We start from the raw sequence: 21832 nt of genomic DNA on the forward strand, positions 1-21832 counted from the left end.
CAGGACTGCCACTGACTGGATGTTTTTTGTTTGTTGTACCATACCTGTAAATCCTAGACACTGTCGTGCGTGAAAAGCCCAGGAGGCCGGCCGTTTCTGAGATACTGGAACCGGTGCGGCTGGCACCGACGCTTAGGTCACTCATTTTGCCCATTCTAATGTTCAATAGAACAGTAACGGAATGCCTCGATGCCTGTCTGCGTGCTTTATATACAGTGGGGGAAAAAAGTATTTAGTCAGCCACCAATTGTGCAAGTTCTCCCACTTAAAAAGATGAGAGAGGCCTGTAATTTTCATCATAGGTACACGTCAACTATGACAGACAAATTGAGAATTTTTTTCTCCAGAAAATCACATTGTAGGATTTTTTATGAATTTATTTGCAAATTATGGTGGAAAATAAGTATTTGGTCACCTACAAACAAGCAAGATTTCTGGCTCTCACAGACCTGTAACTTCTTCTTTAAGAGGCTCTTCTGTCCTCCACTCGTTACCTGTATTAATGGCACCTGTTTGAACTTGTTATCAGTATAAAAGACACCTGTCCACAACCTCAAACAGTCACACTCCAAACTCCACTATGGCCAAGACCAAAGAGCTGTCAAATGACACCAGAAACAAAATTGTAGACCTGCACCAGGCTGGGAAGACTGAATCTGCAATAGGTAAGCAGCTTGGTTTGAAGAAATCAACTGTGGGAGCAATTATTAGGAAATGGAAGACATACAAGACCACTGATAATCTCCCTCGATCTGGGGCTCCACGCAAGATCTCACCCCGTGGGGTCAAAATGATCACAAGAACGGTGAGCAAAAATCCCAGAACCACACGGGGGGACCTAGTGAATGACCTGCAGAGAGCTGGGACCAAAGTAACAAAGCCTACCATCAGTAACACACTACGTCGCCAGGGACTCAAATCCTGCAGTGCCAGACGTGTCCCCCTGCTTAAGCCAGTACATGTCCAGGCCCGTCTGAAGTTTGCTAGAGTGCATTTGGATGATCCAGAAGAGGATTGGGAGAATGTCATATGGTCAGATGAAACCAAAATAGAACTTTTTGGTAAAAACTCAACTCGTTGTGTTTGGAGGACAAAGAATGCGGAGTTGCATCCAAAGAACACCATACCTACTGTGAAGCATGGGGGTGGAAACATCATGCTTTGGGGCTGTTTTTCTGCAAAGGGACCAGGACGACTGATCCGTGTAAAGGAAAGAATGAATGGGGCCATGTAACGTGAGAATTTGAGTGAAAACCTCCTTCCATCAGCAAGGGCATTGAAGATGAAACGTGGCTGGGTCTTTCAGCATGACAATGATCCCAAACACACCGCCCGGGCAACGAAGGAGTGGCTTCGTAAGAAGCATTTCAAGGTCCTGGAGTGGCCTAGCCAGTCTCCAGATCTCAACCCCATAGAAAATCTTTAGAGGGAGTTGAAAGTCCGTGTTGCCCAGCGACAGCCCCAAAACATCACTGCTCTAGAGGAGATCTGCATGGAGGAATGGGCCAAAATACCAGCAACAGTGTGTGAAAACCTTGTGAAGACTTACAGAAAACGTTTGACCTGTTTCATTGCCAACAAAAAAATTACAGGCCTCTCTCATCTTTTTAAGTGGGAGAACTTGCACAATTGGTGGCTGACTAAATACTTTTTTCCCCCACTGTAACAAGCCACGTGACCATTTTTGTGAACGGGGTGGTGTACCTAATAAACTGTCCACTGAGTGTATATATGGGTTATATTACATTTGACATTTTAGTCATTTAGCAGACACTCTTATCCAGAGCGACTTACAGTTAGTGAGTACATAATTTTGTCTTTTTTTTTTATACTGGTCCCCCGTGGGAAACGAACCCACAACTCTGGCGTTGCAAACGCCATGCTCTACCAACTGAGCTACACAGGGGCTACACAGGGTATTGATGATAATACTGTAGAATGGGATATATTATATAGCCTATAGAATGGCACATACTGTATTTTATATAGCCTGTACAACAATAATCTGTATACAAATCATTCATCCAGAATATTTCCCTATAATCTCTACAATCTTTCTCCCGCTCTCTCCCTAAACATACAGTTAAGAGTGATTGACAGTCTGTTGTTAACTGTCAGATGCAAGATGCTAATTTGTTTGCTTTGTTCTGCTCTTGTCTCAGTCTCTCTGTCCATATATCTGGACAGGTAATTGTAAAAGCTGTTTCCTAAGTGTTAACAGTAACAGTCTCTTCTGTTCTCTACTGACTGACAGTTAGGATAGTTCCTCTTCTTCCCTCTCTGGCTAACTCTGGTTGAACAACAGCAGATAAAGAACTGTAGGGGAACAAATATGGTCAGTAGTCAAATTAAAGTTATGTAAAATGCTGGAGTTGAGTGGCGTAGTGTAGTAACATGGTTGTTGACAGATGCTTTAAGTCTAAAACAGACCCATCTCTTGTCTCTAACAATGTGCATGATGATGATGACAGAGATTCTAAAGTTATAATTAAACATGATGAGAAAAACAACAACCTCAAAACAAGACTCAATACGACTAAGGCAGAAAATCATTGGGGTGTGTGACTGTGTGTTGCTAGGCTACAGCCTCACACACACACACACACATTTAATGAGGCAGAAACACATGTCCACAAGATGGAGAAACTTCTCCCAAAGACAGCCACACTATGGGCTGTGGTCCAACAGTCTTTAATAGTTGATTCCCTCTACTCCCTTACCTCCCCTCCCTCTCTCACCCACACTATGGCTGGGTCCCAATGCTCTTTACAGGCTCTATTCTCTCCTCCCCCTAACCTCCCTCCCTCACCACTGTCCTGAATCTAAAGGCTGTAGTTTCCAAGATGATCTACTGTTTATGCAGCCAGGCTTCCAGAGGGTCAGCAAGTCAACAGCACTCATGGTGTGGGATGAAAACCAGCGGATAAAGGCTAGGAGAGTTTTGTTTGTGTGTGTTTATTTTGAATGCTCCGACATACACACAGACACAGCACACAGACACATGGGCTCTGATTTACTGGGGTGTGTTAGTACTCACCCCTCGGCCTGTCCGATCCCTCTGTTCTCTACCTTCATCTCCCCCTCCTTGATCATGGAGCTCAGAATCACCTGCAACAGGACAGGAGACACACAGCATAAAATATACCAGTTAAGACTGCTGTGCTGTGGAAAGTATGCCTGGTAAGTTTCCCTCCACGCTGTGTGGTAAGTGGTCTGGGACATGGGATCAGCTGGTCTTTAGCTGGCATGGGAAACAGGTCATTTGATGTAGTTTGGGAGAGCTACTGTGTGGTCAGTGTGTGTGTGTGTGTGTACCTCGTGTTCAGGAGATAGCTGTTCCATGTCGGTCCTCAGACACCTCAGGCCAGGCAGGAAGTGATTCACCATCAGCTCCTCTGAGATGACTGGAGCAGGACGTCAAGGAGCGGACAACCAAACACTAACACAAAGTTTAAGCAAACACTTACCGGACAACCAAACACCACCACAGAGTTAAAGACTACTGAACCGTGGTGACTGAATTAATATTATAACACAGAGTTGAAAAACAAGTAAGTAAGATTAGTGAGGTTATTATGACTACATTACCGAGGGCCACAGTACTCTCTCTCTCTCTCTCTCTCTCTCTCTCTCTCTCTCTCTCTCTCTCTCTCTCTCTCTCTCTCTCTCTCTCTCTCTCTCTCTCTCTCTCTCTCTCTCTCTCTCTCTCTCTCTCTCTCTCTCTCTCTCTCTCTCTCTCTCTCTCTCTCTCTCTCTCTCTCTCTCTCTCTCTCTCTCTCTCTCTCTCTCTCTCTCTCTCTCTCTCTCTCTCTCTCTCTCTCTCTCTCTCTCTCTCTCTCTCTCTCTCTCTCTCTCTCTCTCTCTCTCTCTCTCTCTCTCTCTCTCTCTCTCTCTCTCTCTCTCTCTCTCTCTCTCTCTCTCTCTCTCTCTCTCTCTCTCTCTCTCTCTCTCTCTCTCTCTCTCTCTCTCTCTCTCTCTCTCTCTCTCTCTCTCTCTCTCTCTCTCTCTCTCTCTCTCTCTCTCTCTCTCTCTCTCTCTCTCTCTAGTTTATTTTCCTTTCTCAACTCACCAGCAGGACAGGCAACCATTTCATAAACACATGTACAGCTATGAAAGTCAAATAAAACCTCTCCCCTGAACCCTAGCCAAGCCAACACACTGCTCTGGGTACAGTTCTTGAAAGGTCTTAATAAGTACATACCGCTAGTTGGACACATTTAAAAAGCAGTTCATGAACTATTGCCCTCTTTTAGCTTTTCCTTTTAAAGGCCTCTTGACACAACTCATTAATATGTAGCTGTTTGCCTCAACCATTAATAAAGGGTGAGGTAAGTTCTGTAAGTGAAGGACACAGTAGCAGGGAACACACACACACACAGCTGATCACCATGGAGCAGATCGAGGACTACAGGGAACGCCCCTATTGTCATCAACAGGGCTGCAGTGGAGAGGGTAACAAGTTTCCACGGTGTGCACATCACAGAGAACCTGACATGGTCCAATCACACCACAGTGGTGAAGAAGGCGCAGCACAGCCTCTTCAACCACAGGCACCTGAAGAAATTCGGCATGGGCCCTCGGATCCTAAAGAAGTTCTACAGCTGCACCATTGAGAGCATCTTGACCGGCTGCATCACCGCCTGGTATGGCAACTGCATCCCCCTCAACCGCAAGGCTCTACAGAGGGTGATGCGGACGGCCCAATACATCACTGGGGGGTGAGCTCCCTGCCCTCTAGGACTTCTACACCAGGCGGTGTCTGAGGAAGGCCCAAAAGTCCGTTAAGGACTCCAGTCACCTGAGCCACGGACTGTTCACTCTGTTACCATCTGGCAAGCTGTATCGGAGTATCAGGTCTCGGACCAACAGGCTCCAAGACAGCATCTACCACCAGGCCATCAGACTGCTGAAAAGCTAAACCTAGTTGTCTCCCTGCACAGACCTGCACCTTACAGAGTATTTGCACCGGAGAGACTATATGCACGTTGGAAATTATTTTCACTGACTACCCACACAGCCAACCCTTACACACAAACACCCATAAACACACACACAACTCATACAGGCAGACAAAGCTGCTGTTCTATTATATAATATTGATTCCACTACCCACTTTATAATTGTACATACAGTGCATTATTACTATGCATAGTACCTCTTCTATGACTTGTTATTTTTGACTTGACTCATTTCATTGTTATTATTGATTCATGTACTGCATTGTTGAGGGAGCTAGCACAAGCATTTCGCTGCACCTTTTATACCTGCTGTATGTGACGAATACATTTTATTTGACACACACAACAACACGCACATCCACACACAAACGTCAGTGTTGGGTGAAGGATACAACAGCAGGAGAGAGCGCTGTAGGCCTCAAACAGCTGAGTAGCGATGTCTATCCTCTTACTCTCTGTAGCCTGGACGTTGTTACCCAACGCTAGCTTGTGGAGGTGAGGCAGCACAACTGGAAGACAGAAAACACAGACAATATCACTGAGTATGTGTGTGTGGATTTGAGTCCATGTGTGCGTGTCTGCGCTCTTGTTTTAGTGTGCCTTTGCATTAGTGTGTGTGTGTGTGATAGTACTGACACTCGTCTGTGAAGCGTGGTTAAGTGGTGTGTGTTATCAGTAGTACTGACACTCGTCTCTGAAGCGTGGCTCAGCGTTGGGTCCGACCCGTCCAAAGGTCCTGATAATCTCCATGTGTAGAGAGTGTTGGTCCTGGTACTGTGGGTCTTCCAGGAACGACGCTAGCTGCATCTTCACACGCTCCAACAGCTGGGACACACACACACATTAATACATGCATGTATGCCAACATGGATACTCCCCCTTATACACACGGATACGATACCACAATACTAAAAACACCTGTGCTCAATCATACAACCCAGACTTGTTTAATGCGAGTGTGTAGTATGTGCATATACGCAAATCTGCATGTTCGTACCTCTTTTTGTGTCACCGTCTCCATGATGGTGCCAAAGGCAGGGATAGTAGATATCCTGACTGAACTATAACCCAGACAGGAGTTAGAATAGAACCAGGTCTCTGCTTTATTAAAACTACAAGATGCAGCTCAGAAGATAACAATATAAAACTGACCAACACCAACCAATCATCAGTGTGTATCATGTATGTTAATGCCAATGTTAATGGTGATGTTAGATCATTCCAGTGTCCGTATGGATTTAAATAATATAATACACTAAATAGAACCAAGAGGATGCTGAGGAAGGAGGGATAGAGAGAGGAGGAGAGGAAACGTCTCATCTTCGTTGACTCACAATTCAGGGCCACTGCACAGTGTTATAAGAGCCGGGGCCACCCGGCGGTCTATTAAAGCCTCTGACATGCCTCGCAGAATCAACTGGAAACAGTTAGGAGGGAGGGAGAGAGGAAGAGGTTAGGAGGGAGGGAGAGAGGAAGAGGTTAGGAGGGAGGGAGAGAGGAAGAGGTTAGGAGGGAGAGAGGGAGAGAGAGAGGAAGAGGTTAGGAGGGAGGGAGGGAGAGAGAGAGGAAGAGGTTAGGAGGGAGGGAGAGAGAGAGAGGAAGAGGTTAGGAGGGAGGGAGAGAGAGAGAGAGGAAGAGGTTAGGAGGGAGGGAGAGAGAGAGAGAGGAAGAGGTTAGGAGGGAGGGAGAGAGAGGAAGAGGTTAGGAGGGAGGGAGAGAGAGAGAGGAAGAGGTTAGGAGGGAGGGAGAGAGAGAGAGAGAGAGGAAGAGGTTAGGAGGGAGGGAGAGAGAGAGAGAGAGAGAGAGAGGAAGAGGTTAGGAGGGAGGGAGAGAGAGAGAGGAAGAGGTTAGGAGGGAGGGAGAGAGAGAGAGAGAGGAAGAGGTTAGGAGGGAGGGAGAGAGAGAGGAAGAGGTTAGGAGGGAGGAAGAGTGAGGTAGGGGTGAAGACAATCATCCAGGACCTGAGGGTTGGAGGGTTAGGGAGGATCTGCTAAAAGGGGGGTGAGGAGGAGGAAGGGGGAGGGGGGGTAAGGCATTACAGCTGAGCATGCTGGGATGTTTTCCACATGCAGCCAATCAGAGCGCGAGTTGGGGTAGTGTAGCAGACTGATGATGCGATGAACATGATTGGGTAGATCATGCCAGAAAGGACAAAATGACCTATATTGTCAGAACTGATGAGCAAGTACATTACATATTTTGTCTTAATTGAGGACTAGTTACGATTAAGGTTAGAGGTAAGGGTTTGGGTTAGTGTTTAGAAAGCATCATACTTCTGTCCTTTCAAGCATGGTTATATAGTGACTAGCGGGGTGTGGGTTAGTGTCGCACACTGATGATGCCTGGTGTTAGTGACAGTAAACACAGAACCGCATTGACCGCACCTCAACCTCTACAGGAAGAAAGCCCAAAGAAGACTTTTACCCAGAGTCAGAGAGACCTTGAACCATCTAGGAGCACAGACAGGGCAACTACCATAAAGATACACCATTTAGAGAAAGCACCTACTTTGGAATTGATTCATGTTGCAAAGCCTCATTGTCCCTGAGTTTTGAGAAAAAATTCCTAAGTCAAATCATTGACTCCTTTAACAAGGGTTGTATGTTTCCATAACAACTACAGTCCTGAAAGATCTGGTGTTATTCAATATATCTCCTCATCATAGAGGTTAGGGTTCTTCCTGCGAGGTTCGAGGAGGGGTCGAGGTGGCCAGACGAGGCAGCAGGAGACACTTACATCTCAGGGTCGCTGGAGAGCGTGATGAGAGCGGGCACCACCCTCTGAGCCACCAGCGTCTCATTCACCCCCTTCACCAGCAGCTGATTGGACAACACATCCGTGAGGTCACAGTGATGTCACAGCCCAGGGGCGGGGCATGGACAGAGCCAGCAGTGTCATGGCAACACGCCGAGAGAGGGAGGAGGGGGAAAAAGGAAAACAAAAAGAAAGAAAGAAAGAAAGAAAGAAAGTGATATACAACGACAAGAAGTAGCAGCAGCGCCAAGGTAGGTACGCATGTTACGCACGCGCAAGCCCACATGTAAACACACACACACACGTAAACAAAAAAAAGAAAAACTGATAATAAGTGAGAAGCCAAGCAAACAGAGCTGCTGAACAGAGTTGGTAGAAGTTACCCCCTAACCAGTGGTCCAGAGTCAGATCTTTGTTCATGCCCTAATAGTCATGTTTAGGACTGGGGGCAGAGGGATCTGATCCTAGATCTGTGGTTAGGGGCAACTTCTGCCTAGCCTGCAGATAATGGTAGGGAGGGATATACCACTATGAGATGGTGATAGGGGGGTTATGTGTCTATACCACTATGACAGTGAAGGGGGGAGGAGGGTGTCTATACCTCTATGACAGTGAAGGGGAGGAGGGGGATGTCTATACCACTGACAATGAAGGGGGATGTCTATACGACTATGACAGTGAATGGGAATGTCTATACCACTATGACAGTGAAGTGGGATATCTATACGACTATGACAGTGAATGGGAATGTCTATACGACTATGACAGTGAAGGGGAATGTCTATACCACTATGACAGTGAAGTGGGATATCTATACCCCTATGACAGTGAAGTGGGATGTCTATACCACTATGACAGTGAAGTGGGATGTCTATACCACTATGACAGTGAAGGGGGATGTCTATACCACTATGACAGTGAAGTGGGATATCTATACCCCTATGACAGTGAAGTGGGATGTCTATACCACTATGACAGTGAAGGGGGATGTCTATACCCCTATGACAGTGAAGTGGGATGTCTATACCACTATGACAGTGAAGGGGGATGTCTATACCACTATGACAGTGAAGGGGGATATCTATACCCCTATGACAGTGAAGTGGGATGTCTATACCACTATGACAGTGAAGGGGGATGTCTATACCCCTATGACAGTGAAGTGGGATGTCTATACCACTATGACAGTGAAGGGGGATGTCTATACCCCTATGACAGTGAAGTGGGATGTCTATACCACTATGACAGTGAAGGGGGATGTCTATACCACTATGACAGTGAAGGGGGATGTCTATACCACTATGACAGTGAAGTGGGATATCTATACGACTATGACAGTGAAGTGGGATGTCTATACCACTATGACAGTGAAGTGGGATATCTATACGACTATGACAGTGAATGGGGATGTCTATACCACTATGACAGTGAAGGGGGATGTCTATACCCCTATGACAGTGAAGTGGGATGTCTATACCCCTATGACAGTGAAGTGGGATGTCTATACCACTATGACAGTGAAGGGGGATGTCTATACCACTATGACAGTGAAGGGGGATGTCTATACCACTATGACAGTGAAGGGGGATAGTGCTACAACACCTCCTCCTCACCATAAGTGTATTTTATGTAGGCCTGATTCCATTTCGATCCAATGCTTTTCCCTAGCTCCTACCTCTTTGGTGTTCACAATGAAGGGGTAGGGGCTCTGGGAAGGGGCTAGGGATCTAAATGGAATCAGGCCATAGAGGGGGCAGGCAATAACAAGCAGAGGCTGCATCAGGGGAAAGACATAGGGAGGCATTTCAAACCAGTATAGTTTGCATAATACAACACAAAAACCTTTACAATTCAGTCAGTGTTCCAACAATCCTTACTTATTAAAACTGTAAGATTAAATCAGCAAGAAAACTACTTCTAGTCCATGACAAAACAGGTCTCAATAAACATTTTTAGATACAACATACATCAAACAAAATACAGTGTCATTCTTATATCGTCTGACATTAGCCACTAGACTATAAAGCATGTTATTTAGTGAGCGAATGTGTGTGTGTGTGTGTGTGTGTGAAAGTGTTGAGTGTGGCGTGTTGTGGCAGGGCGTCGGACCTCAAACATCCGTGCGGCGGTACAGCGGACCAGAGCGGAGGTATGGACCACTCCGTACCACAGGACTGTCAGTAACAACTCATGGTACACTGGGTTAGCCCTGAGAGAGAGGAAAGAGGAGAGAGAGAGCGGGAGAGAGAGAGAGAGAGAGATAAAGGGGGGTGGAGAGACAAAGAGAGAGAGATGGAGGGGGGGGGGGGGTATAGAGAGAGAGGGAGGTGGAGAGAGACGGAGAAGGAGATCCAAGTAAGTAACAGTAAACAGTTTATTAGGTGATTGTTGCCCATTCATTCTTACTTGTGTGTGTCTGTGTGTGTGTGTGTGTGTGTGTGTGTGTGTGTGTGTTACCCCAGCTCCACAAAGGAGGCTTTGAGGCTGTCCAGGGGGGCATGAGAGAGAGACAGTGTCATCATGACGTCCTCTAGAAAACCAACAAGCAGCTTACGATCATCATCCTGCAGGAAACACACATATTACACACACACACACACGCACGCATTATTAATACAGATGTTATATAATACACACATTATATAATACACACATTATTAATATATTAATACATACATTATTCATACACACATTATATAATACACACATTATTAATACACACATTATATAATACAAACATTATTAATACATTAACACACTTTTTTAATACACACATTATAATACACACATATAATACACACATTATTAACACACATTATATAATACACACATTATATAATGTACACACTATATAATACATACATTATTAATACAAACATTATATGCTGAGTATCAACAGACTGTCCCAATGACAGACATGTTTACCTGATTGTAGCATGTCAGTACTCCTGTAGCATAGATGGGGACAGTAGCCTTGGTCAGAATACCATTCCCAGTTAAAGCATCTAGGAGAAACAGAAAACACAATAGATTAGAGAAAAAATGAGAAATTGACATATGACCATGTAACTGATTTCCAGTTCAGTGAGCTTATAAAACAGAGAATAGTTGGCAGGCACACAAGGCCTGACACAAACACTTCACACAAACCACAACAACAAACTAAAACTCTTGGCAGAGATATCTGACCACACGCCTGTTTTAACTTTTAACTTTAAAATCCTACTGTGTGTGTGTGTGTGTGTGTGTGTGTAGGTGTGTGTGGGTGTGTGTGTGTGTAGGTTAGTGTGTGTGTGTGTGTGTGTGTGTGTGTGTGTGTGTCTTCCACCTACCCACATTCTCTTCAGAGAGCCGTAGGATCTCTTGGAACTGTGGTTTTACCTGAAAGAAAGAGAGACTGCTATAGTCTGCACCATTGAAATTAATAAAACAGCGCAGATTCTTTCCGGCACAAGGCCTACAGTATACTCTTACCTTAGTGTTAGTGAAGATCTTGCCAAACGTGCGACAGAGTCTCCAGAAGAAACGTGAGAACTCATGGACACACGTAGTGGAGGTTACGTTAATACGACCTACTATCTCTATCAGCTGGGGAAGACTAGAGAGAGAGGAGAGGGCGTCAGGAGTTAGTGTGTGGCTGTGTGTGTGTGAATGTGTGTCCTGTATAGACCACTCACAGTTGGTTGACCACCCATAGCAGACTGTCCCAGCCTGTAGTGCCTTCATGTTCTAGCTGGTAATCATACAGGATGAGGAGGGCGCTCAGCGTCTCCCGGCTGCCCACGATAGTCGCTACATCCTGCAGAGGAGACGCCGGCCGAGGGAACCGCGTCACTGAGGGGTCAAACAGAGGTCAGAGGTTGGGGTTAAAGTTCAGGGAAGGAAAATACTAGAGATTTTGGGAGAATATTGTAGTCAGAATATAGCAAGGTTACTGGTCACCGATTGTGCTTCCTACCCTCTATGGGGGGGATGTCTCCTTGCAGGTTAACTCTGTGTGTGAAGGGAGCGTTCTGAATCACCACAGAGAACAGAGGAGGGATGAGAGACTGGAGGGCAGACAGGAACATGTGGAGCTTGTGTTCATCAAGACCATGTTCACCCTGCTGGAGAGAAGGACAGAGGGAGGGGAGAGAGAAAGAGAGAGAGGGGGAGGGAGAGGGGGGTGAGAGAGGGAGGGAGGAGATGAAGGAGAGATAGAGAGAGGGAAGGAGAGAGAGAGAAAGAGAGAGAGGGGGAGGGAGAGGAAAGGAGAGAGAGGGAGGTGAGAGAGGGAGGAGATGAAGGAGAGATAGAGAAGGAGAGAGAGGGAAGGAGCGAGAGAGGGCAGTTAGAGTGTTCACTTCTATACCTAGATTCTAGAATGTTAGTGTCACCATTGGGATCAAAAGCAAAGCTTTTCTTACATATACCAAATAAACAAAGCCCTGTGGGTCTACCTACCTTGAGTAGTTTCTCTATGCGGGCCAGTAGAGAGGGGATGAGAGTGGTCTGGAGGTTTCCCAGCTCTGTGGTCCAGGCAGCGAATGCTGGGATGAACACCTGGTGGATAGCACTGACCACCCTCTCGGATGGGTCACCAAGGGACAGCAACATCAGCTCGAAACCCTGACGGCAGCATGAACACAACCACAGTCAGTATAACACGACCACATTCAACACAAACAAACACAAGAATGGTCAGAAAGCCTTTCTAACACGCATGCACGCACACACACCTGGGAGTACTTGTCAGGGTCGTCGATGTATCCCATGATGATAGCGAGGCTTTTGACCACAGCCTCTCTGACCATGTCTGCCTTGTCTTCAGCCAGCATCTGCTGCAGCATGGACAACACCAGGGAACTACGGATCTCCTTCTGTTAACACACACACACACACACACAGACAGAGTTAGAACACACACACAATCACACAGGTGTAGCCAAGTCTCTTACAGGTGGATAAGATGTGATGAAAGATGTGTGTACAGGTGTTTGTGTACAGTGCCTTGCAAAAATATTCATCCCCCTTGGCTTTTTTCCTATTTTGTTGCATTACAACCTGTAATTTAAATGGATTTTTATTTGGATTTCATGTAATGGACATACACAAAATAGTCCAAATTGGTGAAGTGAAATGAAAAAAATAACTTGTTTTAAAAAATTCTAAAAAATAAATAACGGAAAAGTGGTGCGTGCATATGTATTCACCCCCTTTGCTATGAAGCCCCTAAATAAGATCTGGTGCAACCAATTACCTTCAGAAGTCACATAATTAGTTAAATAAAGTCCACCTGTGTGCAATCTAAGTGTCACATGATCTCAGTATATATACACCTGTTCTGAAAGGCCCCAGAGTCTGCAACACCACTAAGCAAGGGGCACCACCAAGCAAGCGGCACCATGAAAACCAAGGAGCTCTCCAAACAGGTCAGGGACAAAGATGTGGAGAAGTACAGATCAGGGTTGGGTTATAAAAAAATATCCGAAACTTTTAACATCCCACGGAGCACCATTAAATCCATTATAAAAAATGGAAAGAATATGGCACCACAACAAACCTGCCAAGAGAGGGCCGCCCACCAAAACTCACGGACCAGGCAAGGAGGGCATTAATCAGAGAGGCAACAAAGAGACCAAAGATAACCCTGAAGGAGCTGCAAAGCTCCACAGCGGAGATTGGAGTATCTGTCCATAGGACCACTTTAAGCCATACACTCCACAGAGCTTACTTTAAGACATGAACGTCAGTCAATATGGAACATTTCAAGAACTTTCAAAAAGTTTATTCAAGTGCAGTCGCAAAAACCATCAAGCGCTATGATGAAACTGGCTCTCATGAGGACCGCCACAGGAATGGAAGACCCAGAGTTACCTCTGCTGCAGAGGATAAGTTCATTAGAGTTACCAGCCTCAGAAATTGCAGCCCAAATAAATGTAAGTCACAGACACATCTCAACATCAACTGTTCAGAGGGGACTGTGTGAATCAGGCCTTCATGGTCGAATTGCTGCAAAGAAACCACTACTAAAGGACACCAATAATAAGAAGAGACCTGCTTGGGCCAAGAAACACGAGCAATGGACATTAGACCGGTGGAGGTGCTTTGCTGGTGACACTGTCTGTGATTTATTTAGAATTCAAGGCACACTTAACCAGCATGGCTACCACAGCATTCTGCAGCGATACGCCATCCCATCTGGTTTGGGCTAAGTGGGACTATCATTTGTTTTTCAACAGGACAATGACCCAAAACACACCTCCAGGCTGTGTAAGGGCTATTTGACCAAGAAGGAGAGTGATGGAGTGCTGCATCAGATGACCTGGCCTACGCAATCCCCCGACCTCAACCCAATTGAGATGGTTTGGGATGAGTCGGACGGCAGAGTGAAGGAAAAGCAGCCAACAAGTTCTCAGCATATGTGGGAACTCCTTCAAGACTGTTGGGAAAGCATTCCAGGTGAAGCTGGTTGAGAGAATGCCAAGAGTGTGCAAAGCTGTCATCAAGGCAAAGGGTGGCTATTTGAAGAATCTCAAATATAAAATATATTTTGATTTGTTTAACACTTTTTTGGTTACTACATGATTCCATATGTGTTATTTCGTAGTTTTGATGTCTTCACTATTATTCTACAATGTAGACAATAGTAAAAATTAAGAAAAACCTTGAATGAGTAGAGTAGGTGTGTCCAAATTTTGACTGGTACTGTATATGTAAAGACAAGATTAAATTAAGAATAGTCTGATGAGTGACAATATTAGCCTATCACTTGTGAATGATATATTATCACTTGTGAATGATTCCCAGCTTGTGTGCTGTAAGGGAAGAAACAGTGCATGCCTTTTTTTCTCGACTTTTTCAAATCATAGTTGCACACATCATTAGGCCTAGCCAACAGGCCTATATGTTTAGATAAGGTTTGTATCAATACTAAATCATAGTTGCACACATCATTAGGCCTAGCCAATAGGCCTATATGTTTAGATAAGGTTTGTATCAATACTAAAGTGGCCAAATAACTTCTTAAAATTAAGCACATGAATCCGCTTTACAACCGGTGTAGAGCCTAACTGGCATACATAGGCAGCGTGTGAGTTTCATGTTTGGGGAAGATTATTTTCACCATAAATATGCTCCTTTAAAATAAAGCATTACATGCATAATCACAGTTGTTGTCACTTTTGAGAATAGTGTTTTCCCGATAATTGATTGCATTTTGGAACATTCATGCTTATAGCCTACCACTGTGTGCGCATCACTGCGCTTATAATGTGAAGAAATAGCCTAATAGTTTGATCCGTTGCATCAGCCTCATTGCTTTTAAAATGTTTTTTGATGCGAGTGGTTATATTAATTTGGGATCTATCGCATCCCACAACTGTCCCAGACTATGTTTGGAATATTTATTTCTCGCACAGAAGAATTTAGATATCTGAGAGAGCCATGTGAGTGAGAGGTGCTTCGGAACACGCAGCTGGGAGAAGGGAATTATAATTATTACATTCAGCCCAAGGGCAGAACGGCCACTGGCCGCAAAAGGCATGGATTTTTTTAGGGGCATTACGACCACAGGAGGACTTATTTCTTTGTTAACAGCTCAACACAGAATAGCTAGCTGCATGTGCGCACTCCCTCAGAAATCGTTTGGAGAAAACATGCTTTCTATTTAATTCAGCTATGTTCAACTGTTCTATTCTTCATACTATAAAATAATATAAAATAATGCCACGGAATTCTAAGCAAATCTTGTTTGCTATATTAACTAGTGTAGCCCACACCCATATGGCATAGCCAGATCAGGGCCTAACATAAGGACAACTCAGAGTATGCTATTCTGTTCTTCTGAAATAGACTACATTTTCTTCCTATCATGTTTCTTTAGACCGGTCTAAAATAAGTCATGGATTTATTGTGGTAGTGTAGCTATATTAAATTGATTTTTTTGACTTTTTAAAATGTAGATGCTCCAAAGGTCTGCATCAGTGGCTTGTAGGCTATGTGTGAAAGCCAGGAGATGCTAAATGTTTTTATGTTAATTAACGGTCAATTACCGTGAGACCGGCAGTTATTTGATTGACAATCACGGCTGACAAAATGTCATGACCGCCACAGCCCTAGACCCGCACCCGACCCTAACCCGCTAAGAACGATTTTTGGACAGGGGATGCAGGATTTATTTTTGCCTGATTTAGAGATGTTTCTGCTTATAATTTCCAACATTTTGATAGGCTGTTTGTTAGTCAACTTGTCAATAATTAGATACATGCAGCTTCTCTTCTGTCATTACATGTTGCCTTAGAAGACTAAATAAACCCTTGCTCACCAGAATAATGTCATAAATCAATAGAATGAATGCTTCAATATAGTTGACATCGCTAAAGTTCTCTGTCATCTCTGATTCTTTCGCAGAGCAAAGACGTTTAGGGACTGGGGAGAAAATGCAATTACAAAAAAAAAAGGGAACAATTTTCTGTGCAAAACTTTAAAATGACATATGTTTCACCAGTTGTAAGGAAATTTAAAGCTGTGAAAATGACCCAACATGTTTCTGATAAGATTTCAGTTCGGCTTGGATGCATATTTTATGTGGTTGAAATACTATCAGCTTTTATGATGCTGATAAAGATAGCACCTTTACAGACAGTATCTAACCGCACATTCACATTCTCTCAAGATGCTGAAAGAAAGTCACAATTTAGCCTACATTTGGTGTATAATCAAACAGTCAGTGTCCAGATTTCAGTTTCCATTTAACCCATCTGAACAGTAGGCTACAGTTCCCTTGACGTGCCATAGGCCTATTTCAAGTCCCCATCTTGTGAATGTCAAATTTGTATAGCGCCTCACAATAATCACACATAACATAGCTGACACTGCTATCATCCTCTTTTACCACTTCACCAAATCTATCCCAAACATGACTTTTCTGGCCCTCCAATGTCTTTATTTTCAACTCTCTTTATGTTTTCTCTTTATTCAACCTGCCAGCCACCCACCCGCCCTTCATCCACACAATATTGAATGACCCCTAAACCCGCCCGCCCCGCGGATATAACAGCGGGGACTGAGGGTTATGAGTCAACTTACGCATCACTAGCAAGTGTGTGTGTGTGTGTGTGTGTGTGTGTGAGAGAGTCTTACAGGCAGGTAAGGTGCTAAGGCACCACAGGCCTCTGCTACCAACAACCTCCTCTCTGGATACTTATGGTTGATCTGGAGAGAGAGAGAGAATAAGAGAGATAGAGAAGAGAAAGAGAGAGAGCGATATTAATGAGGGAAAGGAGAGAAAGAGGAGGATGGGGTGAGGGGGACACAGAGAAAGAAAGAGACAACATGAGATTCTGAGTCTTTATTGGGATATTATTGGACCTATGGCCCAAAATATTGGTCGTATCCATAGTAACAGATAATTGTTTGTGTATCAACACTTTACACACATGAAGAAAACCCCATAAATGAGGAATATTTTCAGAAAGAAAAACAGAGAGAAAAGGAGTAAGGAGAGAGGAGTAGCTACCTGTTCCCAGCATTGTGGTAAGAGTTCAGCCTCAACTCTAGTGGGACCAACATGTCTGGCAAACGCCACACAACCTGTTAGGATCATCTGCCTACAAACACAACCAGGAGTCAATATACACACACCGTCAAGATCACCCTTGATCATCAGCCCATAAACACACAGAGAGAACAGCTAAGTATAAGAACACACACGCACACGCAGACACGCGCACACACACACCTCTGTTCGTCGTCAGGTCTCTTGATGAGGTTGAAGAGGATGTGGAGGAGCTGGTCTCTCTCTTTAGGCTCCGGGTGGAGGCACGCCGTACACAGGATGAGAGGAATCAACTCCTAGAGAGAGATAGAGGGATGGCGAGAGACAGATATGAAAAGAGGGAGATCAGCTTGGGTTTGTGGCTCTTTGGGCATTCACAGCACAGAAAGGGTTTGCAGGCAGGGGTGGGTGGGTGGGGGTTATGGGTAGGAGAGAGGACAACACCACCACCAACAGAAACAGGAAGAGGGTCAAATGAAACAATGTGCTGTTATATACATCTATGTATCATGATGACAATGTCTCATGGTTTTCTAATCTGAATGACTGATACCCCCTGGTTTACATCAAGTTCCTTTATGAACAGTAAAGTTCATATGAAGTTCATGCGAGAGCCAGCCTGGAGAGAGAGAGAACTAAAACTAAAGCGTAGTCCCAGGCCGAGGTGGGGCCTTTCATACTGCCTCGTGGCCAAACTGTGGTTAGCTCAAACTTCCTGCCTCACACACAACCAAATTAGAGAGAAAGGATACACTATTAAAAACACAGTTCAAAATATGTATTTTCTTTTTAACCAGCAGGGTTTTCCAGGAAGGTTTCATATTTTCCTGCTGAATGTTGGCATACGAAACAAACCCAAAGTTGAATGTTGGCAGAACAACCAAGCCCAACCAAAGAGAGGCTTGGGAGGGGGAGACCTGAAATGAGTCACTCAGTGAATGTATGCTGGATGTCTGTAGATGGTGAGTACAACTGTCATTGATTCAAATAAAATATATTACGTGCTTCACATACAACACAACCACCAGAGACATATATGGCACTGACAATAAGTATTCTGATTATGCTTTCACCAAATGTTAGAGAAAATATTTTTAAAAGCTAAAGAACAGATGCTTGGGCAGTGTTAAGTAAACAACTTCCCCAACATGTATGTTTCTTTTTTAAATTAAATATTGCAAGTGGCACAAGCGTTAAAAGAAGGAATGGGACATTAAAAGGTAAAGGTCAACAAGCTGTTACCATCAAAGTTTGTTATTTTGTTTCAGATATTTACTTCTGAGGAAAGAGAAAGCGTAAACTTCTATGACTTTTTCTTCAGTGAACCCTATCTGACGTTGTTCTATTCCAGAACCAAGCGACAGTCAGATCTGTTCCAAGGAAAAACGTTGGGTCAACATGTGGGTAGGTAGAGCGGCCAGGGGTACGCCATGGTACTACCATGTTTAGACCAGAGATGGCCAACTAGGATCTATAGCAGAGTGACACCATGGTAACACGTTTAGACCAGGGGTGTCCAACTAGGACCTATAGCAGAGTGACACCATGGTAACACGTTTAGACCAGGGGTGTCCAACTAGGACCTATAGCAGAGTGACACCATGGTAACACGTTTAGACCAGGGGTGTCCAACTAGGACCTATAGCAGAGTGACACCATGGTAACACGTTTAGACCAGGGGTGTCCAACTAGGACCTATAGCAGAGTGACACCATGGTAACACGTTTAGACCAGGGGTGTCCAACTAGGACCTATAGCAGAGTGACACCATGGTAACACGTTTAGACCAGGGGTGTCCAACTAGGACCTATAGCAGAGTGACACCATGGTAACACGTTTAGACCAGGGGTGTCCAACTAGGACCTATAGCAGAGTGACACCATGGTAACACGTTTAGACCAGGGGTGTCCAACTAGGACCTACAGCAGAGTGACACCATGGTAACATGTTTAGACCTGCAGAGGCCAAGTAGCAACTATAGCAGTGACACCATGGTAACATGTTGTAATTCAGGCTACAAGACTGTAGGCTTAATGACAATTGCCAAATGTCATTAAACTATTTGGTGCTTTGTAAAATATGTATCTTTTCATTCATCAAATAGCAGAGGCACAGTGCTCTGTTTGGATGCTGGAATTATTTGTGTGGACAAACGTGCACAGATTTGTTTAACAATAAGATTAAAACATCATGACTGGTTGTTCATGCCACATTAAAAAGGACCGGTAAAACATTTGTACCGTTAAACGACTTGTCTTTACTATTAGGCCAATACAAAATAGAGACCCCCGAATGTCATGGTATAATTGGCTCTCTGCCAGGTAGATCAGGTAGTCATTAAACCTCAAACAGAGAAAAAAGGAAGTGGGATTGTTGACTCTCTTTATGGTCCTGGTTCTCCAGAAGCCCATACAGGTATTGGGCAGTATCTTAGAGTAGGCTTGGTCTGTCTGCCATAAGACTATAATGATTTATGATCATTGATAGTATAGGCGACAGGTGGCAGGCAGGTTTTTACTGTTTTGCTGTTCACTCATTCAGTCAGTCATCAAAGTCAAACGTCTATTGTTCCTAGTCCATAGTCTGTAGAGTTAAGAACTAAGGTGTGTCTTTGAGCTGGCAGTAGGTGACTTACAAACAGTAGGAGCACAAAGGTGTGTGTGTGTTGATTCTGTCTGCCTAACAGTCGCAGAACAAAGTCCATTCCCGCCCGGAGGCAGAACAAGACAATCTCTCTTTACTTCTCCTCCACTTTGTTTTCCCTAGATTTGGGCAGGAATTCTTCAGAACTGTCAGTAGATCATTAAAACCACAACTGTGATATACAAATCACATACAGTGTGGTGAGCCCACCTGACTCTCCCTAGCACTCCCTCACACAGACCACACTGTTACACACAAAAACACACACAATTCCAAACCTAGCTCACCACACTAGCTCTTTAAACATGCTGTAGACTAATGCACGGAAAGAAACCATCAGCATTTACCATTAAGAGTGATGACTTACTTTACAGCAACGCCAGATAGCGTTTTTCTAATAGGTTAGTCAGTTACACTGCATGTCTGTTACACAATGCACTTCAATTAGTTTATAAATCAAATACAAATGTTTCGTGAAATTAGACAAAATGCACACAGTCGTTCAATCAGCTCTGATTGGCCACCGTTTCAGCCAATCAGAGATTAAAGAATCACTCAATGAGAAGAATGTGTGCTATTGGGAACCAATCAGAAAGGAGCAAGGTGAGAACACACAGGGTAAGAGAGGTAAAACAGTCCACTATACAGACCACAACCACAGATGCAATCTTAATGACTAAAACTAACAATACCCCTAACCTAAGTGTTTTCATAAATTATCCAAATTCTACCATGACTTTGTCTTGCTCGAGTTTGAATAACTAGCCAATCAGATGAGAGACTGGGTGGTTATAGCCTGTGGCGTGGGTCTGTGTTACACCTGGGTGTGAGGTCAAGTGAGGTCATGCAGATGTGGGGGCGTCTAACTTACCTGGCACAGGTGTGCAACCATTCTCTAGGAGCAGAGAGGCATGCACAGAGCGAGAGAGTGAGTGAGAGAGTGAAAGGACAAAAAAAGTGAAGGAAAGGGAGAAGGAGAGATGAGAGATGAGCACCGGTGAAAAAACTGTGGAGTCAGACGTTGAATTCCAAACTGAAGACAGAAAGAAGACCGTGTTGATGGGAGGATGGGGGAGAGGGGTGAGGAGGGGGGAGAGGAGGGAGGTACCTCTCGTTTGGCCAGGAGGACATTGGGGACGATGTGAGGAAGACAGCGACCCAACATCAGCATCACACTCTCCTCATTGTCTGCTATCCTCGACACCTAGAGAGAGAGATGGGGGAGGGGGGGGGGGGGAAGAGAGAGATGCAGATGATACTTTTTGATATGTCACTGCTCTGAGGACTGTGTATTCAAATGGTTTCAGTAGTATTATACTATACTTATAAGACATAGATATCTGACACTATGGTCATGTGACCGTGATTAGGGGTGACCTCTGACCTCTGCCCCCAGACGACTGTCAGCTGACATCTTACAGAAGGACAGCAGGGCCTGCTGGAATGCCGGGGACAACTTCCTGTAGACAAGAAATGACAAAAAGACGAGAGTGAGAGTGAACAGGAATCAAGAAGCTCATTCCAGTCAAGCTGAGGGAGAATCAGACTGTTTATTACGGACCACTGGCTCCATCTACTGATCATACTGAGTAAATAAATTTTATTTTCAGACTCACCTGTTGGGCTGGTCAAACACCACCATCCCTCTGCTCTTTAGCTTGGCATGGGGTTGTGAAGAGGTGTGTGTAGGGTTACTGACAGTCTGAGTGGAGGGGTTGCTCTCAGTGGGGGGGTTGTCAGGTTCTGAGGCGCCCCTGATATCCAGGTACTGACCGTTTTCCAGGGGGGGCTGGGGAGGGATGGTGGAGGAGGAGGGGGTGTTGGGCTGTGAGCCCTGGTCAGGAGGAGGGGGTGACACTGTCCTTCTCAGGCTTTGGATCTCACTGGAGAAGAGAGGACAGAAAACAAATAATTTCAGAATAGCTGTAAAGTTCTGATG

The 21832-nt window shown here is 44.6% G+C and overlaps 1 protein-coding gene across 4 annotated transcripts in view; it reads right to left on the reverse strand.

Annotated features, from left to right (window-relative positions):
• Positions 1 to 21832, reverse strand: part of LOC311109193 (RAB11-binding protein RELCH homolog) — a 33551-nt gene that overhangs the window by 1978 nt on the left and 9741 nt on the right. The window contains exons 8-29 of one of the 4 annotated variants that reach the window (XM_084152034.1): positions 21510 to 21776; positions 21278 to 21353; positions 21002 to 21097; positions 20765 to 20788; positions 17434 to 17546; positions 17212 to 17302; positions 16836 to 16907; positions 12431 to 12571; positions 12156 to 12320; positions 11671 to 11815; positions 11390 to 11546; positions 11187 to 11310; positions 11045 to 11093; positions 10638 to 10717; positions 10170 to 10276; positions 9822 to 9921; positions 7695 to 7777; positions 5956 to 6019; positions 5645 to 5783; positions 5351 to 5467; positions 3316 to 3404; positions 3038 to 3108 (exon numbers count right to left, since the gene is read on the reverse strand). In XM_084152034.1, the coding sequence (XP_084008160.1) occupies positions 3038 to 3108; positions 3316 to 3404; positions 5351 to 5467; positions 5645 to 5783; positions 5956 to 6019; positions 7695 to 7777; positions 9822 to 9921; positions 10170 to 10276; positions 10638 to 10717; positions 11045 to 11093; positions 11187 to 11310; positions 11390 to 11546; positions 11671 to 11815; positions 12156 to 12320; positions 12431 to 12571; positions 16836 to 16907; positions 17212 to 17302; positions 17434 to 17546; positions 20765 to 20788; positions 21002 to 21097; positions 21278 to 21353; positions 21510 to 21776 (2370 nt within the window). Of the gene's footprint in view, positions 1 to 3037; positions 3109 to 3315; positions 3405 to 5350; positions 5468 to 5644; positions 5784 to 5955; positions 6020 to 7694; positions 7778 to 9821; positions 9922 to 10169; positions 10277 to 10637; positions 10718 to 11044; positions 11094 to 11186; positions 11311 to 11389; positions 11547 to 11670; positions 11819 to 12155; positions 12321 to 12430; positions 12572 to 16835; positions 16908 to 17211; positions 17303 to 17433; positions 17547 to 20764; positions 20789 to 21001; positions 21098 to 21277; positions 21354 to 21509; positions 21777 to 21832 lie in introns of all 4 variants that reach the window. The other 3 variants (XM_084152033.1, XM_084152036.1, XM_084152035.1) reach the window with 3 other exon arrangements.

Source organism: Coregonus lavaretus (genome assembly GCF_964263955.1).
Source record: "Coregonus lavaretus genome assembly, chromosome: 34".
NCBI classification, from domain to species: Eukaryota; Metazoa; Chordata; class Actinopteri; order Salmoniformes; family Salmonidae; genus Coregonus; species Coregonus lavaretus.